The sequence below is a fragment of the Sander vitreus genome, chromosome 20 (assembly GCF_031162955.1).
Source record: "Sander vitreus isolate 19-12246 chromosome 20, sanVit1, whole genome shotgun sequence".
Classification (NCBI taxonomy): Eukaryota; Metazoa; Chordata; class Actinopteri; order Perciformes; family Percidae; genus Sander; species Sander vitreus.
In genome coordinates, this window is record NC_135874.1 from 9,478,669 (window position 1) to 9,497,415 (window position 18,747).

Here is an 18,747-nt window from a genome sequence, read left to right on the forward strand (position 1 = left end):
CATCCAATGCTGAGTTCATGGTTGTGGTTAATGTGTTAAAACATTGTCTGCACATACAATCATCACCTCTACACAAAAAGACACATCACTGAAAAAGTAAAAAACTATCATTTAATTCATGTCGTATTACATGTTTCCATATTGTGGCAGTGAATGTTTCAGCAATAATAAGAATCACTCCTCAAACAAAGAGTTTTTATACAAAAAAAAAAAAAACCTAATCGGGGTTCAAGTAATGCCCAAAGAAATACATTTCGAAACATACACGCACGCACACAGGAAGATTGATCATACTGTAATCCACCTGCTACTTCCTGGTCTATGAGTTTGAGAACCAAGGTTGTTTGTTTGGTCAGCCTGAGTCCTCCCGCTCTCTTCTTCAGTCTCTTTTTGGTCACCATGACTGGACTGACAAACATCATGTTGTAGTTACAGCTGAGACAGTAAACGCAAACAGACAATACACAGCCTCTCAAGTTATAGGAGGGCTTCAAGGTGCTTGAACCAAAACACAAAAAAAAGACAGTGGTACCAAATCTCAAGCACTTGGTATCAAAAATAGTTTCTGAGTTGGTCTCTAATCAGTCAGGACACTACAACTGAGGGAAAAAATGCACACTCAGAGGATATTTTGTCTTGTTAATGACAATCTATGGCTTCAATTTATCTAAACACACACACACACACAAACACACACACACACCACACACACACACACACACACACACACACACACACACACAGTCATGTAGAATCCCATAATCAATCCATAATGGTGTAATATTTTAGAAGACAGTCAGCTGTAGTCTATATAAATGGCAATACTGTAAACAACTGTGTGTGCACGAGAACTGTGAGGCTCCTTGTTGGTGCTCCTATTGCTATGGTAACCAAGAATGGTCTTTGTTGTAATTTGGCCAATCAATCAGACTAAGTGCTTACAATCCACCATCCGCCTCCCCACTGACATTGCAGTAAATCTCAGCAGGCGCATACACACTCATACACACTCATACACGCGCAGAAACCGTGAAGCCAGCCAAGTGCTTTGACATTATCTTGCTGCCTGTACAATGCCTGCATCAGTCAAGTTCATTAAGACAAATTAATTATCAGCCGACAGTACTTGGATTGAGTGAGTTAATGAGATAGAAAAGGCATAGAGTCTTGTGTGGGACATAACTTCTCTATAGATTCATTAGTCATAGTGTCATTCACAATCAAGGTGTGAACACATACAGGGTTAAGGATTAGTAAGGGCCGTCCTGATACCAATTATGCATTTCTTTAACATACATGGAGTAATACTCAAACATGGAAAATGCTGCGACAGGTGACTGCGATATGATGATGCAGTTTTTGTTACCATTATGCACCAATAATCACACATGCGCACACTGAAATCTATAATGGTGCGCACACAATAACAAACACAAAACCTTGTATGGGTTCCTATTGCCTCTTACAGTATGTCTGTGGTCTATGAACAAAAAGCACCTCTGGAGTACAGAACAGCCTTGGAACCGAGTATAAGTGTTTAACTACAAACAGGCGACAATACACACCGGCACACAGGCACAATACAGGAGGCTTTGGCACACCCATGCTAGTCTTACTACTCAGCATTTTCCAACACAGAAGAAGAGCAGGTTACAGAACAGGACAGACCCATAGCTGCCTTAGATTGCCTCCCCTCAGGAAGGGGGGGAGGTACAGGTTGTCTGACAGACACAATGATCAGCCGTCACATTCAATCAGCATCGAGCTGTCTGTTTTTGGAGTCCCAGCCTCTCATCCAATCAGCAGCTCCAGGCTGTCCTCATAATTGGGCTCTTGCAGGGGGCTGGGGGACAGGAAGGCTGTGGTTACAGGGGTACCCGTTGCTGTGGCGACATTGAGGAGGGTGTTAGCGCGGATGCTGGTGGTTGCCGGGTTGCGGAGTGCCGCGGCTGCAGTGATGCTGGTGAGGTTGATGCCGAGTGTGAGCCGCGTCTGCTCCAAGGCTTTCTCTGGCACGGCGAAAGCCTCTAGCTTCTTCTCCCCGTTGGCCATGTAGGAGTTCTGGCAACCTCGACAGATACAATCCAAGCATGCCTGAGAGAGATGACAAGACATAGTCAAGGAACATTAGTTGATTTGCATCGCACCAATATCACGCACATTTACTGCTCTAACCCCAACTACCTTTGATAATGTAGTCAGGATGAATAGGAACAGCATGGTAGTGCATTTACTCAATGATGATTGGGCAATTAAAACACGTTCTTTAAAAAATGTGGTTTCATTTATTTATTTTCAGCACAAATTTAAACCTGAATTTTACAGATTAGGATTAAGCCCTTCTTAAAGATGTATTACTGCCATTGCTTGCTTCAACCAAACCATTAAATGTTAAACCAACCATGGCAATGCTGAAATTAAAATAAAGAAGTTCTGACAGGCCAAATAGTACAACCATAATCTTTGAATTTACAGTGTTGATTTGAATTCCCATTAGTTGTGATCTTGGCAATAACTACTCTTCCAGGGGTCCATATTTATAAAAAAAATAATAATAAAAACAAAAAAATAGTACTAGTTTTATCAAAGAATATTTTACACTTACACTACATAAAACACCCAATCACATAATGATACCAGTGCTGATTAAATAGACAAATTTTATTTGCGGTTAGTCAAATCAGTGAAAAACTGACAATGCAAAAAAAAAAAAAAAAAAGCTACATCCACACATGCAATTATTCTCACCTTGCGGTTGGAGTAGCAGGGACAGCGCTGCCCCCTGCAGGTCAGCACAGATGGATTCTGGGTGGCCCTGCCACACTTACAGCCCTTCTTCTCCACTGGCTTCTTATATGGAGGCCTAATAGGCGCTGGGGGAACAAGGCAGCCTGACATCAACCGTTGGTCTTTGCTTCCATCCTTGATCTTGGAGCCTCCACCACTGCGGGCCTTCGCATGGGGCTTCTTAGGGCCCGAGTCAACATGCTTCCTGGCACCTTTATTGTGGTTCGGCACAGGACGACTGGGCTTGGGGGGCACTCCATTGGGAAGGGACGAGTATGTGTGTGCTGGTACAGTTAAGGAAGGTGTAGGTGGTTGCATGTACAGTGTCTGAGGGGGGTTTGGAGTGTGTACATGTAAAGAGGGGCCCTGTAGGATGGAGGCAATAGGGAGGGGTTTCACCTTTTCCCTGTCACTCTCTGAACGAGAACGTTTACGTTTAAGGCGGACTGGCGGGGGCTTGGAGGTTGGAGGAGGATCGAAGGAGGATGTGTGTATGTGAGCACCATGACTTGCCACTGTGTTAGTCCTGTCTGTTTGAATCTGTGTGTAGTTGTGAGCTGCGTCAGGCTGTATGTACATTTGAGCGTGTGCTCTGTCCGATGTTATGTGTGTGTGAGTGTGCATGCGTTCTGGCTGTGTATGAGGAGAATCTCGACCAGGCTGAAGGGGATCCAAAGTCTGTAACACCTCCTCCACACTGAGGAGCAACACCTCCCCCTCCTCCAGCTCCCTGCTGCTTGATTCCCCATCCCTGAGTGAGCACACAGTGCCTGGAATTGGGGTTAGATGTCCAGTGGTCAGACTCAATTCCAGACCACCACAACCAGTATTGGACACAGACAGGCCTGCCTGGGGCTGCTCCTCTACCAGCTCGCAAACTTCCAGCTCAGGAGAAGAGGGATCCAGGTCCTCAAGCACTTCTCCGTTGCATTCCTGTGGTCCATTGGAACGGGGAGGGTCAGAGGAGGAGCTCTGGGGTACAGCTGAGAGCTCTGCAGGAGCAGGTGGTGCCTCTGTGGGGGTAAGGGACTCAGGGGCAGATGGATTCACATCTTCCTGTGCTAGGCTTTGATCCTCTGTCTCTATCTCCTCTTCGTGTGACATTAGCACTTCCTCTAGCAAGGCTAGAACCTCTGGAGACCCTCCCAAATGGCTGCTGATCGACTGCAGCAACGGCGAATGAGTTACATAGAGGCAGAGCTTCCTGTAGCACTGCACCAACAAAGAGAGCTGTTTGTTCTCCTGGAAGCAGGAATAGTCTTTACAGCGGCTGCATGACGGCCTTATCTGCATTTTCTGGCCTTTACAGGCCAAGCAGACATAATGCTGACACTCTGCATGTGTTGGAGAAATGGGATCCTGGAGCAGTTTACCTGAGACAAAAACAAGAGGGAGCTGTTAATCCACGCATGTATCCACTTCATGTGCAGCAACTATGGCAAAATAAACTAGGTGGACTAGTCATTTTTATTCACCGTCTTGCCTCTATAGAAACAGTTGTAATTACCATTTGAATTGATTAATCTGCCAATTATTTTCTCAATTAACCATTTGGTCTGTCTGCTTATCACAATTTCCCAGAGCCTAATGTGACGTTTTCAAATAGCTTGTTTTGTCTGACCAACAGTCCAAAATAGATACTGAATAATTTTATGTAAATGAACTAATCAATGTATCATCTGCTTGTTTCAGTACCAACTGATGCCTGTCTAGCAGATCAGGGTAATCAATAAATGCAATATCAATATCATGTGACTAATCTGGGATTTTAATTGTTTCTATATCTTAAATGTTGGCGTTTATTGCACTTTTTTCCCGAAACTTATGTCTGTTTTTTGTTGTTTTTTTTTTTAATAAAAAAAAAAAAAAAAGAGTACAACCTGCATAATCATTATGTTCACATTACTGATATTTACTGCTTACATCACCCAACTTGTAGTTCTGGTTAAATATTGCAGGAAAGCACACATAATCATGCAAAAAAATACCATTACAGAGACCAGAAATATTGTCATGTATCATTCTGTCAGTATTGCACATTTCTAAATGCACACTGTGCCAGTGTTGATATTCCAATAGTTAAGCGGAGCGAGTAAATAAAGCATATATATAGGAAACACATGGCTCTGCAGCAGACACAACACAGGAGTCATCTGTCTTGACAGGAGGACAGATGACTGGGGCTCAGCCTCGGTTGCTAAGGAGACCACAGTTGTGAGCACGACAAATCGTGTCAACAGCTGCGAGCACACGTACGCCCACGAACACTTCAGTCAATATGAATATTTACGTTAAGGTTATAAAACACCAATTACATTAGTAAACTGAAACTAATTTGCGGCACAAAAAGGATGGTACTCTTGCAGTGAGGTGACACAAAACAACATTAGAGCGAGTGATACGCATTGCTATTATACAGTAATATTTTCAGGATGCTTACCACAGACGAGGCATGCAAGGGACTGTCGGAAGAAGGGCAGTAGCGTGTACATCTCTGCGAAGGTGTGGGGCTGCCGCGGGTCACACTGCAGCACGGCCCGGCTGGCGGACACGTACAGAGCGGTTGCATTAACGGGGTTCATAGCGGTGTACTCCGCAGCCTCAGGGAAACACGGCCCGGGAAAAAAATCCAGCCACTCGCTGCAACGGAGCTAAAGATAGCCAGATCTCAGGGTGGATGGAGGAAATATGAACTGGCCTGATGGAGCAACAATCAGTCACTTCATTGTGTCAATGCAGGCACATGAATTAATAATAGAAACAATAACAGACAACGAACATGCTGAAGCGGTCATCACTAAACGCGCACAACGTTAGCTCGGCAGGCGGCTAGCTAAAGTTAGCATCACTGGTTCGTAGTAGTTACTATTCACCAACGAGGCCTTTCAGATCACAATTTAAGTTTCTGTTAATTAGGACCAATTAGACCCTAGGTTATAATTATTCACATTCTCCCTAACGCTGCATAACAGCTAACAGTGAATCCAATGACCCATGTTTAAAAGGTTAGCATTATGTAGCTAGCGTTAGCTCACGACATCAGCAAAACGTTTTACACGAGATCATCGATGTTAGCCATAGAGCACATTTACTATCCAACGCTGTGTCCACGTCGATGCTTAATTGCAAGAAGAGCTGCTCCTAAGAGCACACATTTGTTTGGTTAGCAATTAGCTAACATATCCCAGGCGCGCACTCGATGTAAACAAAGCTAACCAGCTTGCGTTAGCATGGCTAGCCAAATTAGCTAGCGAAAATTCAACCGGATCACTAACCCCCTAGGGCCGTTATGCCTCACGCGTAGGAGGGAAATGCAAGCTATAAATTGAAATCCTGCGATTCTGATACGTTTTGCTATAATACTTGGCGAGCAGCGACCGAAACATAGCTAACTAGCCGTTTTACAAATGCATCAATCATTCGATTTTCCACTTTTCCTCGCATCAACCCCTCTCGACAGGCATAATGATCACGCGAGACTTCTCCCAGTTACCCTGGTTACCAATAGACGAATTTATCTTTCCTAGGATGGCGAAGGCATAGCCCGCCTTACTCTGCCTCTGATTGGCTTACCCATTACTACCCAGAGTCCTTGAAAGAAGCTCTGCCCTAAACCTAACCAACCCAACCAGAGCAGGCAACGAGTAATAGCCAATCCGAGCGAGAGTAGGGCGGGTCATGCCAGCCCCTTACCTCCGCCATCCTAGGAAAAGAATGTGGCAAATCGTCTTCTTTGCCTCATTCACTTTCTTCATTTACTGTGCCAACTTGCAGACAACTTAAAGGGTTAATGTATGCATTCTTTCAAGAAGAAAGTGAGAAGTTGCAAGTGAAGGTGGTTTGCTACTATAGAGAAAATGTTGCAATAGTGCAAAATATGCTTCATGTATTTGCACCATCTTTGATTCTTGTTGTTCACTGAATTGTCTCTGTCAATAATCCATTTTTTAAAACCATAGAATAAGTTTGTAAAAGTAATAGTTTGTACAGCATTCATATTTTATATATATGATATATAGACCAAAATTACTCTAGTAATAGGCATTCAATTAGCTGAAAGGTCCACTTACTCTTTTTCCAGAGCCTTCAACCGCATCTCACTTGGATGGACCCTGACTGAGTAAATATTATTTTGTTTCTAAGGCCAAGACTGAACCTTCAAGCTCATGTTATGACTTGCCTTGGAAACTCAAAATTTCTGAAATGACTATAAGAGGACTTTGTGACTTGCAAAACAACAAACTGCTCCTCCTACCTCTGAACCACAGCATGCTCTTCAATGCAGAATGAATTCAGGCAAAACTGAAAATGCTGTCATGCATATGATACATATACATAACATTGGCAATCTTGTATTTGCCACAACACTTGTTCCCATTAAAGCACAAAGGTAAATTAGGTTTAACCCAAGTAATCCTAGATAAATTGAATTGTTTGCCAGACAATAATGCAGTTCTTTATTCCAATATTTAAATGGATTCAAATGTATTTTAAATACAGTGAATTAGAAAAAATAGTCTCATCGGTTACACTTTTTGTTCTGCATATATCCTGACCTATAGACAGATATGTCTGTTTAAGTCATAATTAACACATCTAACATAGACTGTATAAAATAGGGTTCTACAGGGAAACATATATAAGTGTATATATATATATATATATATATATATATATATATATATATATATATATATATATATATATATACAGTGGGGAGAACAAGTACACTGATGTGATACACTGCCGATTTTGCAGGTTTTCCTACTTACAAAGCATGTAGAGGTCTGTAATTTTTTATCATAGGTACACTTCAACTGTGAGAGACGGAATCTAAAACAAAAATCCAGAAAATCACATTGTATGATTTTTAAATAACTAATTTGCATTTTATTGCATGACATATGTATTTCCGTCTGAAGTTTGCCAATGACCATCTGGATGATCCAGAGGAGGAATGGGAGAAGGTCATGTGGTCCGATGAGACAAAAATAGAGCCTTTTGGTCTAAACTCCACTCGCCGTGTTTGGAGGAAGAAGAAGGATGAGTACAACCCCAAGAACACCATCCCAACCGTGAAGCATGGAGGTGGAAACATCATTCTTTGGGGTTGCTTTTCTGCAAAGGTGACAGGACGACTGCACCGTATTGAGAGGAGGATGGATGGGGCCATGTATCGCGAGATCTTGGCCAACAACCTCCTTCCGTCAGTAAGAGCGTTGAAGATGGGTCGTGGCTGGGTATTCCAGCATGACAACGACCCGAAACACACAGCCAGGGCAACTAAGGAGTGGCTCCGTAATAAGCATCTCAAGGTCCTGGAGTGGCCTAGCCAGTCTCCAGAACCTCCTGAACCCAACAGAAAATCTTTGGAGGGAGCTGAAAGTCCGTATTGCCCAGCGACCGCCCCGAAACCTGAAAGATCTGGAGAAGGTCTGTATGGAGGAGTGGGCCAAAATCCCTGCTGCAGTGTGTGCAAACCTGGTCAAGAACTACAGGAAACGTATGATCTCTGTAATTGCAAACAAAGGTTTCTGTACCAAATATTAAGTTCTGCTTTTCTGATGTATCAAATACTTATGTCATGCAATAAAATGCAAATTAGTTATTTAAAAATCATACAATGTGATTTTTCTGGATTTTTGTTTTAGATTCCGTCACTCACAGTTGAAGAGCACCTATGATAAAAATTACAGACCTCTACATGCTTTGTAAGTGGGAAAACCTGCAAAATCGGCAGTGTATCAAATACTTGTTCTCCCCACTCTATATATATATATATATATATATATATATATATATATATATATATATATACATATATATATATACACACACACAACAATTATAAAAACATATATTATATTGACAAAAGAACACACATATACACACATATAAATATAAAACATTTGACAAAACACTACCTGCAGCCTGACAAAAAAATAGCCCCACCGGGTCCCCAACAAACTCTACCGATTCCCATGTACTGTACAGTATATCGTATAGAGTTAGGGCAATGTTTGGGGTTAAGGACTAGCCTAAGGACGGCCAGTGCCAAGCTGGCCAAGCAGCGAGAGAGGCCCCAACTGACGGGAAGGTCTACCTGACAAGCTAAAGTCAGGGCATAAAAGTCCCAAAGCCTTGACTTTCAGATTACAGGCCACGATGAACTACAGGAAAACCTGATCCCTCCAGGTCCCGCCCATCCACCCTTGTACACATTCCTTCTTTCTTATTGGCTGTGAGAGCTCACCCCCATTTGCTATTGGCTCATATCTTTGTCTTTCATTTCCTTACCCGCTGTCATTCGAGAACACGCAAGGCAATGATGGCGGCGCTCAGTGTGGCCCGAAGCAGCTGCGGACTGATAAACGGGTTGAGGACATCTTTCAGGAGTTTGGGGCAGGTGAAACATGGCGCAGTCGCTGCTGCAGTTCCACCGACGAACCTGCAACGGGACTGCCGCTGGTATTCTGTCAGCCACCTGTCCGTTAAGGAGAGGATTGACAAGAAACGGACGGCGGCGCTAGTCGGCGGAGGTCAGAAGAGAATAGATGCACAACACAAAAAGGTAGAGTCAGCTATCACTGACTTTATTGTTTCAGTGTTAGCCTGGATTTAAGCAAGCTTTTTTTTTTTAACGACATAAAGCTTTAAATACCTGACAGCTGGAGTGGTTGAGGTGTGACAGTCTCGTACTCGTACAGACTCAAAGTCAGTGGTTGATGTAGTTTACTTTTTTCCTCACGCATTTAAATGACCTTTTAAAATGATCTTTCTTACCTTGCCAGTTAACCCACTTAACCCTCAGTGGCACTTCACGTACTTTGCAGTGTCCCATCTTGGTAAACCTCCTTGAACAAAGTACTAATCCTTCAGGTAGAAGTTCTCCAATAGTTTGCAGGTTTAGGCCTAGTTGGTAACAAATCCTAAACATATTCACAGTTGTTTATTAAAGGTGCAATTTGACAATTCACTAGTGTCCAGTGTGACGAACAAAAAATAGGCAGCTTGAAATGTGATTTTTTTCCATATATTGTGACATTTCAGTATAATAATAAAAGCTATTTGGTTATCATTATCCCTGATTTGTTGGCATAATGTAATAGTAACTATTACACTAATGTTACTGTTTTGCTCAGTGAAATCTATGGATGTAGTCAGTATACCTAACATACAGAAGTAATATTGATAAAAATCCTCTGTAGATATATGGAATATAATATGATTTCAAAATATGTAGTGGTATGATTTATTTTTCTGTTTGGCTAATCCTGCAAATTAACTACCTGACACACCTACTAAAGACATAGAACATTTGATATTGCAATAAAGCAGGCCTTCTTAATGATATACAACATTGGCTACAAATGTATGTTGTGTCATGGTATATATCGTCGTAACGCGGAACCAAAGTGTTCTCTCAGGTAATGTGTAGTAACTTGATGTTATCTGTTGCAGGGTAAGCTGACAGCCAGGGAGCGGGTGGAGCTTCTGCTGGACCCCGAGTCCTTTGTGGAGTCGGACATGTTTGTGGAACATCGCTGCTCCGACTTCGGCATGGAGCAGGATAGGAACAAGGTAACCGCTCACACACAGGCCACAGCTCCACAACATCATGCTTTATCCAATGGAAACAAGAGACTGTCTCTTCCTCTGGGGGTTCGAAATAGTTATTGTCATAATCTTTTTCTCTCTCTGTCATAGTTCCCAGGTGACAGCGTTGTGACAGGCAGAGGCAGGATCAATGGCAGGCTGGTTTATGTATTCAGTCAGGTACAATTTGTAATTATACTGTAAGAATCCTACATTGTGGCAGTACACAGCGGCTTGGTTTCACTGGTGTAATATTCTTGCCATCTTTTGCTTTCCTTCAGGACTTCACAGTGTTTGGTGGTAGTCTGTCTGGAGCTCATGCACAGAAGATCTGTAAGGTAAACAAAACTGAGATAGTGAGGTGTCGGCGCATGTCGTCTTGTCTGCTCTCACACCTTTTTAAAAACACAGATTTGGTTTAAATGTTCTGTGCTCAGATTATGGACCAGGCCATGACAGTGGGAGCCCCGGTCATTGGTTTGAACGACTCTGGAGGAGCTCGGATCCAGGAAGGAGTGGAGTCTCTGGCTGGCTATGCAGATATATTCCTGGTATGGTTACTTTAAAGAGCCTTTGCTGGTCACTGCTCATTGACTGAAATCATGACACCCAAAATCATACTTATCTAGCTTCAAGATCAATTAACATATTCCCAATGTTAATATTTTGAAATTCACATGGCTGGGGGTATGTGGTTTTTGGACACTATAAATGGAAAAAGTCAAAACAAAATATTCTCCTTTTCCAGAGGAACGTGATGGCTTCAGGAGTCGTACCTCAGATCTCCCTGATCATGGGTCCCTGTGCAGGAGGAGCCGTCTACTCCCCCGCCCTGACAGATTTCACCTTCATGGTTAAGGTAGGGAGCTGCACAAACACAGCTAAAACACCGATCCATTTTTTGAATTCTAATTAGTAATAATCAACATCGTATTGCTTTTTAGCCACAGCAGACATCCAAAAATCAAATGTTTGTGTTTCTAAAGCGTCAGCATCCTGCTAATGTTAGCTAATTGTGAACACAAAAAATTACAGTATAAGGTGATACACAATTAATTATGCAGTCCTGTTTCCAAGATTGCATTGTCACTTTAGCCTAACGTGTGTGTGTGTGTGTAGGACACATCATACCTGTTCATCACAGGACCTGATGTTGTGAAGTCCGTCACCAACGAAGACGTGACTCAAGAGGAGCTCGGGGGAGCCAAAACGCACACCACCGTGTCTGGTTAGTTTGCGTGTAAAAGTTTTTATCATTTTTATTTTCTTGTGGAGGAGTTGAGAGTGCTGTTGTCATAGCCACTGGCTTTCTTTACCAGTATCTTGCCTTCGGCCCTTTCACAGTTTAAATCCCAGTGACCATATTTCTAAAAACCTTTTGAGTGTATTAAAGCTGATCCAGGATTACTCGTCACACCAACATACAAACTGTGCAATCACTCATCTGAGATTGGTTCTCCAAGTTGAACTATTGTCTTTCGGGGGTCTAAAAGATGCCTCATGTCTTGTGCTCAGGAGTGGCTCACCATGCCTTTGAGAATGACGTTGAAGCCTTGCTCAACATGCGAGAGTTCTTCAACTTCCTGCCGCTAAGCAATCAGGATCCCGCCCCCATGAGGGAGTGCCACGACTGCAGGTAACCAATCACCTTGAACTCCACTTTACAGACTAACCAATCGGCAAATAATAATGGGAGAATATCTGTTTCTATTCCAACTCCCGTCTGATATCTGGTCCCTTTTTTCCAGCGATCGTCTGGTACACTCATTGGACACCATCGTCCCGTTTGAGACAACTAAAGCCTATGACATGTTGGACATCATTCAAACAGTATGTGTGCGCACACTCTTAATATATGCAACTCTCATTTCATTCCTGAAAGAAGTAAACGTTTCCTTTCTACATGCATCTGTTCAGATAGTGGATGAGAGCGACTTCTTTGAGATCATGCCCAGCTACGCCAAAAACATCGTGGTGGGATTTGCCCGCATGAACGGACGCACTGTAGGCATTGTGGGTAACCAGCCCAAAGTGGCTTCTGGTAAGTGAAATAATTGAAGGGTCAAATGTAAGAGGGTCAATCAGAAGGTATACATTATCAGTGTTATGTGAATAAGGTTGTTTGCATTCCGTATTTTCTTTTTTAAAATGATATACACAAACGAACCAAGTCCCAAAAAGAACATGGCACAGGAACAAATACATTATTCATTGATTAATAATCTAATCTAAGTTCTGTCTTGTTTATCAGGTTGTTTGGACATCAACTCCTCAGTGAAAGGAGCCCGCTTTGTACGCTTCTGTGACGCCTTCAATATTCCCATTATCACCTTTGTGGATGTGCCGGGCTTCCTGCCAGGTATTCTTTGAAAATCTCAGTGCATTAACACCGGCTGTATTTACATGCACGGAGTAATCCAACTATTGGCCATACTCTAGTTTACATCTTAATCAGGTTAGGATATTCACCGACAATTGTCTTCGGAGTCTCTCTGCTGCCATGAAAAACACAATCGGCAGAATGTTTTTGTCTACCTTGTCTTGTTCACAATCTGCCTGCACAAAAGCAGGAAAAGATGTAGCTGCCAGCTCAGGGAAAAGACATAAGAAGCTCATAGATACAGTAATAGTAAATACACACCACAGTAACAAGTTTCGCTATGGTAGAAAGTCAGGTATCTATATCATAAATATTGGCTGACCTGGCTATATTATGTACTATACACACAAACTGAAAACTAGCTTACTTTACATGTAAGCAGTAATTCCCTGTCGCATTAAAATGCAGCTTGTCACATGACCATGCACTCACACTCATTTTAACGGTGGTCAACAGGTACCGCTCAGGAGTATGGAGGCATCATCAGACACGGAGCCAAACTGCTGTATGCCTTTGCAGAGGCCACCGTCCCGAAAATAACCATCATCACCAGAAAGGTGTGTGTGAACAAAATGAGAAGAGATACAGTAGATGTGGAAGTGCTGGAAGTCGACGTTAAAAGTTTGCCAAAACACAAATGGGGGAGGAAAGTCAGAATAGATGTTGCGCACTGTGTATTTTGATTTAAGCCATATGATTCAATGTTTGTGTATCCCAGGCTTACGGAGGAGCCTATGACGTGATGAGCTCCAAACACTTGAGAGGAGATGTGAACTATGCCTGGCCCACAGCTGAGGTTGCGGTCATGGGTGCCAAGGTACAAACGCACCAATTCCTTCCGTTTGTCTCTCTTTCTGTCGTTTTGATTTGACAGTGTGCGTGGTCCGTTTCCTTCTTTCTCAGGGTGCTGTTCAGATTATTTTCAGAGGAAAAGAGAACCAGGCGGAGGCAGAGGCTGAATACGTGGAGAAGTTCGCCAACCCCTTCCCAGCTGCTGTCCGAGGTAAACTTTCTCGCTTCTTTATTATAGCTCTCCCAAAAATCTACATTCTCGTGTGGGTGTGCTTAAACTCCATACGCTGATGTATAATGCATTGTGCACTTGTTTCTGACCGGACAAATGTTTGCTTTAGGTTTTGTGGATGACATAATCGAGCCATCGACCACTCGCAAAAGGATCTGCAGAGATCTGGAGGTGCTGGCCAGCAAGAAGCAGATAAACCCCTGGAAGAAACACGCCAACATTCCTCTGTGAAACACACCCAAACTGTTTCCACATTAACACTATCGGAGGGATTTTCCTCTTATTGACTTTACGTCCAAATTTAACTGCAGTGGTATCCCGTGATGACAACTTGGGTACTGCCAAGCACATGTTTGTTTGTCTTTGTCATTTACCACTCCACTGAAAGCAGCACATAAAGATACACTCCCTGATTTGTTTTTTTTTAAGTGTTTAATAGCAGCCCCAAAGTTCCCTTCCAGCTCACGAATTATGTTTTGAAATATAGACTGTTAAAACATCAACCTTAGGCTTTGGGGGAAATATTACTGCTCCGTTAACAAAATCAGCATGTGTATCTTTACAACTGTAGCAGTGATGTGCAAGACGTTAATGGGAAAATCCGAACACATTTTACAGAACCTGAATGGAATAATAGTGGTCACACACGCTGAAGGTTGTTGTCATGTCAGTAGTGGCCATATTGGTCACTTTTTGGGTAGGATTTGATATTTTGAGAACTGGATTGTATCTGAAAGGGCAGATTACACGTCACTGATAACATTTGACTGAGGAAACACAGGCAACTAAGATGATAGTCTCTAGTGCAAACATGCTGTAGTCTGTTGCCATGTACAGCGTTTCCAACGTTGTGAAGGTACTGTACTGAGTCGTTGAGGTTTCTGCTGTGTGTACAGTAGTTTGCGCTTTCAGACACACTCCCTGTGTTTAGTGTCCTACGTTAAGGTAAAGAAAAGTCATCCTTACAACCCGGAACTGTGCCTTTCCTCTCTGGCAGGCTCTGCTCGGCCATTTGTAAAATAAATGGACTCAATATCATGTGTTTTCTTTACTTTTACCAATGCAATAGTTTCTGTAGTCAAGTTGCAGTGTTTTTTTTTTTTTTATATGTATGATGTATTTCCCACAGTATTTGTTTTAAGGATAAAAGCAAAAACCGAAGGTATACCAAAATTTGGTGGTGAAATGTTCAAACATTAAAATACAAAAATATATTTTAGAATAGTTTGGGAAATACACTTAATCGTTTGATTATCGCTACAGTTCTAGTCCACTACAGTTGTTTTGAACACTGTTGACGTTGTAAAACAGGCACACACAAACAGTGGTTCATAAATCGATTACAGATTTTATTTTATTAAAAAGAATTTGGGTTCACAGAAAAAAAAAAAACAGGCTTTTAGAGGATTTAAGGGCAACCGATGTCAACTGCACTGCAGAAAAGATCCAATTGTCTCTGATATTTACAGGAGGACTGCCAAGCCAGCCAAGGAAAAGGTAAATGACTGATTAACCGACGGTGGGTGAACAACGATATGGCTGGAAACATTCAAAAACACATTCAAACAAATCTGTTAGACATAGAAATCCATCACTGCACTGGATTTGAACAATGGTAACAACAAATCTTAAAACTTCTTGGATCAGTTAAACACTGAAGGCGGGTGTAAAAACATTACTTGATTTGAACTGTAAAATGAACAAACCTAACAGATAATCTGCTGTAATACTAAACTGTGAAACGATTACAATCAGACCATACAGCGCTTAAAAACTGGTATCCCACAGCAACAATCTGAGCTTGGTAACCGTTCGATATGAGTTACAGGTGTAGGGGAAGGGGCTGGAATATACTGTAAGTATGTAGGCCACGATTTGGCAACAAACAAGATACATATTCAAGAAAAAGCTGTACAAACAGACAAAAACAAAAACACACTTGATTTAAAACTTTAGTACTAAAGCTACAGAATTCAAAATATGTTTGTCTTTTTTTAAAAACCTTTTAACTTCAAAAAGCCGTAATTCAAGGGTGTGTGTGTGTGTGTTTGTGTGTGTGTGTGCAGAATGTTTCTGAGATCTGAGAGGGTGGAGGCTTCTGTCGGAGAGATCGGTTTAAGGGGGCGTGGGGGGGTTCGCTTTTGCTTTGACATCACACACAAGACAGTTACACCACTTCCGCCAGGTCTTCAGCTGTTGACCTCAGTGTGCATGTGCGACTACTCAACCATCATCACCACAACTTTACACACGCACGCACGCACGCACGCACATCACACACCAGCACCAGCACGGACTCAGATGGTGAACAGAGAGAGAGAGGAGAGGCGTTGGTAGGTGCTTATAAGAGCAAAGATATAGATACACTTAGTATTGAGATCCTCTCTATGTTGGATTTAACCAGACGGATCAAAGTGCGACACCAAAAGAGGAGGGGGGGGGGGCTGTACAGAGTGTTACGCTGCTCTGTGCTGCTGAAACAGGAGTGGAACCAAACAACTGTACATCTGTGTAACGGGGAACCGTAAAAACTGAGAACTCATCGGCCCGGCAGTAGGATTACTCAGCCGGACAGCCATCCGAGCTACCGCTAACAACAAGAGCTAAACCAACAGGCTGGAAATGAGGGGGAGGAGGAAGATTTGGAGCAAGACGAAGCTCTTGAATAATCCGGACTAGACTTTGCAGAATATTCTGGACCCTGCGGCCCACCTGAAAGAACAGAGCCGGTCCTCGTTCCACACTTCTAGGTGAGATCCAGCCAATGAGGGATCCATCAGTAGAGCCACTTGACACACATCCTTCCATCATGTCTTACAGAGAGAGAAAAGTACCTCGACAATGTTTTTTTTCTTCTTCTTCTTAAGAGTTTGATTGGCAGGTTATCTGGGTTAGACGTCCCAAATCCCACCCCGCCCCCACACCCCCCTTCTGTTTACTCCCAATGTGGATCCTGATCTGACCTGATCGGGATCTTTGCCTCTTCCCAGATTAGAACATGGGCATGCTGAAACCCTGGAAGAATGGAGAGGAGAGCGACTGTCAGACAATCCAAAACAGAAAACATCTCAGCTGCAACCCTGCAGTAAGCAGTATGCATGGCTCTATGCCACAGTCTTTTTTTTTTTCTTCTTCTTTTTTTTTTTTTTATTACCACTAGGGGGCGCCAGTGTTGAAAAGTTCACATTCTACACACAGTGGCTGATGGGGAAAAAAGGTCTAGTTTCATTATGCGTGACATTAGTGATTTACACATAGGGCTGCAACTAATGATTATTTTCATTATGTATCTTTAAGTGAACAATTTCCCAGAGCACAAAATTGTGTCTTAAAATGTTTGGTTTTGTTTAAAGATCTTCAGTTAGTACCATCATAGGCGGTACAATAAAAAACAGCAAATGCTCCCGTTTTAGAGGCTGGAAGCCAGGAATTTTTACTTTGTTGCTTAAAAAAATGACATAAATGATTATCAAGATAGATTTTGTGTGAATTGGCTAATCGTTTCAGCTCTACTTACTTTCTCGACTCAAATTGTAGAAATGCAAAGTTTTACTTACCGACTCGTCCTCAATCATTGCTGCAGAGTCAAAGAAGTCTGGTCTTAATTCTGCTCTTTCACGTCTGTTCCTCGATGGTGGCTGGGAAGGACAAAAATTAAGACAATTATAAGTTATATGTAATAATATATATTATAATAAAAAAAAATAGTGAATTAAGACGAGCATCTTTATTATTTATATTATATTCTGTTGCATTTCACAATTGCGGTGAGAGAAAGTTACGTTACTGACCAGGTCGATCACCATAGTGTCTTCAAACTCCTCGTTCATGTCTTCCAGCTGGCCCCGCGATGACATCATTACGTCCTCGAAGATGGGCTCAGCGTCATCCTCCATCAACCCACGTCTGACGGGAAAGGTCATTCAAAGTAAGAGTGGAAAAGAAGCAGCATATATATATATCCGTTTATCCTTTTTTTATTTTTTTATTATTGGTGGTGGCTCTCTTATTTAACAGAGGACTGACAGGAAACATGGTGGAGGTATGAAGCCGGGATGGCACTTACACAGTCTGCCGGACGCCCTGATTGCTGCGTGCCTTGATGTAGTTCATGCCCGTCCGGTCCTTCCTGTTCACCTCCTCCATCTTCTGCTGGCCGAGCCACGACATCTGCATCTGAGGACTGGAGACAAACACACCGTCAACATACTCTTTGATATGACTGCTATTATTACAAAGAGGCTGAGTTACTTCAGTAATAGTCTACAGTATATCCACGACGTTCCACTTCCAGGATTGCTCCGGTGCCGCCGGAGATTCCGCCGGATGTCCTTCTTTTTGGCCAGAATCCGTGGATTTATGAGGACTATGGTTAACCTTTTCTCAGATCTCTGCAGGGTAAATCCAGACAGCTAGCTAGACGACCTGTCCAATCAGAGTTTTCTCTCGCACAACTGAAACAACCTTAGAAAGTACACGTTCCACCAAAACAAGTTCCTTCTCGAGGCTATTTCGCAGCGGCACCGCGGCTCTGTCCGGCACTTAGCGACGCCCAAGACGATTGTGATTGGTTTAAAGAAATGCCAATAAACCAGAGCACGTTTTTCTCCTATACTGTGTGGACTAGCCAGACCCTCCTCCGCAGCGCTGTGGAGGAAGGTCTGGCAATGCGAGACTACTTCAGTAATGCACAGGTTTACATACAGGCCCTGACACACCAACCCGACGACGACCGTTGGCAGAAAAGGCAGTCGGGCTGATCAGTCTCCCCGAGTTGGTCAAAAAAGTGCCTCGGAACACACCGACGCGACGTCGACTTGAGCGTACATTCTGTGCGTGCACGAGACGTAATACGTCTCCATAACAGCAGGCGGCACTAATCTTTATTGTAGCCCAAAAAATGAAAACCGGCAGCTGATTGGACGAACGCGTCACGCGGGTCTGGCTTCTCCAGAATTTC

General features: G+C 42.8%; 3 protein-coding genes across 3 annotated transcripts in view; 1 reads left to right on the forward strand and 2 right to left on the reverse strand.

Annotated features, from left to right (window-relative positions):
* Window positions 1–89: 89 nt before the first annotated feature.
* msl2a (MSL complex subunit 2a) lies at window positions 90–6,268 on the reverse strand. The gene is made up of 4 exons (XM_078278347.1): window positions 5,228–6,268; window positions 2,749–4,160; window positions 713–2,094; window positions 90–667 (listed from the first exon to the last, which is right to left on the reverse strand). The coding sequence occupies exons 1-3, from the start codon at window positions 5,367–5,369 to the stop codon at window positions 1,792–1,794; spliced, it is 1,857 nt and encodes a 618-aa protein (XP_078134473.1). The 5' UTR covers window positions 5,370–6,268; the 3' UTR covers window positions 90–667; window positions 713–1,791.
* A 2,831-nt stretch (window positions 6,269–9,099) lies between these two features.
* pccb (propionyl-CoA carboxylase subunit beta) lies at window positions 9,100–14,825 on the forward strand. The gene is made up of 15 exons (XM_078276786.1): window positions 9,100–9,358; window positions 10,249–10,368; window positions 10,495–10,563; window positions 10,665–10,721; window positions 10,821–10,934; window positions 11,132–11,242; window positions 11,503–11,611; window positions 11,899–12,019; window positions 12,132–12,213; window positions 12,301–12,424; window positions 12,635–12,742; window positions 13,220–13,320; window positions 13,482–13,580; window positions 13,667–13,766; window positions 13,897–14,825. Exons 1-15 carry the CDS (start codon window positions 9,113–9,115, stop codon window positions 14,016–14,018), a joined length of 1,683 nt encoding a protein of 560 aa, XP_078132912.1. The 5' UTR covers window positions 9,100–9,112; the 3' UTR covers window positions 14,019–14,825.
* Window positions 14,826–15,123: 298 nt separating this feature from the next.
* stag1a (STAG1 cohesin complex component a) overlaps window positions 15,124–18,747 on the reverse strand; it is a 49,972-nt gene continuing 46,348 nt past the window's right edge. Inside the window, exons 29-32 of the mRNA XM_078276785.1 lie at window positions 17,854–17,970; window positions 17,579–17,693; window positions 17,345–17,425; window positions 15,124–16,802 (exon numbers count right to left, since the gene is read on the reverse strand). Of these exons, the coding sequence (XP_078132911.1) occupies window positions 16,779–16,802; window positions 17,345–17,425; window positions 17,579–17,693; window positions 17,854–17,970 (337 nt within the window). The 3' untranslated portion in view covers window positions 15,124–16,778. The remainder of the gene's footprint in view (window positions 16,803–17,344; window positions 17,426–17,578; window positions 17,694–17,853; window positions 17,971–18,747) is intronic.

Bases quoted from the DNA above. Each gene is read 5' to 3' on its own strand.
- msl2a (XM_078278347.1), bottom strand. From the start codon at position 5,369: ATGAACCCCGTTAATGCAACCGCTCTGTACGTGTCCGCCAGCCGGGCC. The intron at 4,161-5,227 runs GTAAGCATCCTG...TTTTTGTCTCAG, and splicing joins CCTTGCATGCCTCGTCTGTG to GTAAACTGCTCCAGGATCCC. The intron at 2,095-2,748 runs GTGAGAATAATT...CATCTCTCTCAG, and splicing joins CCTGCTACTCCAACCGCAAG to GCATGCTTGGATTGTATCTG.
- pccb (XM_078276786.1), top strand. From the start codon at position 9,113: ATGATGGCGGCGCTCAGTGTGGCCCGAAGCAGCTGCGGACTGATAAAC. The intron at 10,935-11,131 runs GTATGGTTACTT...CTCCTTTTCCAG, and splicing joins GCTATGCAGATATATTCCTG to AGGAACGTGATGGCTTCAGG. The intron at 12,214-12,300 runs GTATGTGTGCGC...GCATCTGTTCAG, and splicing joins TGTTGGACATCATTCAAACA to ATAGTGGATGAGAGCGACTT.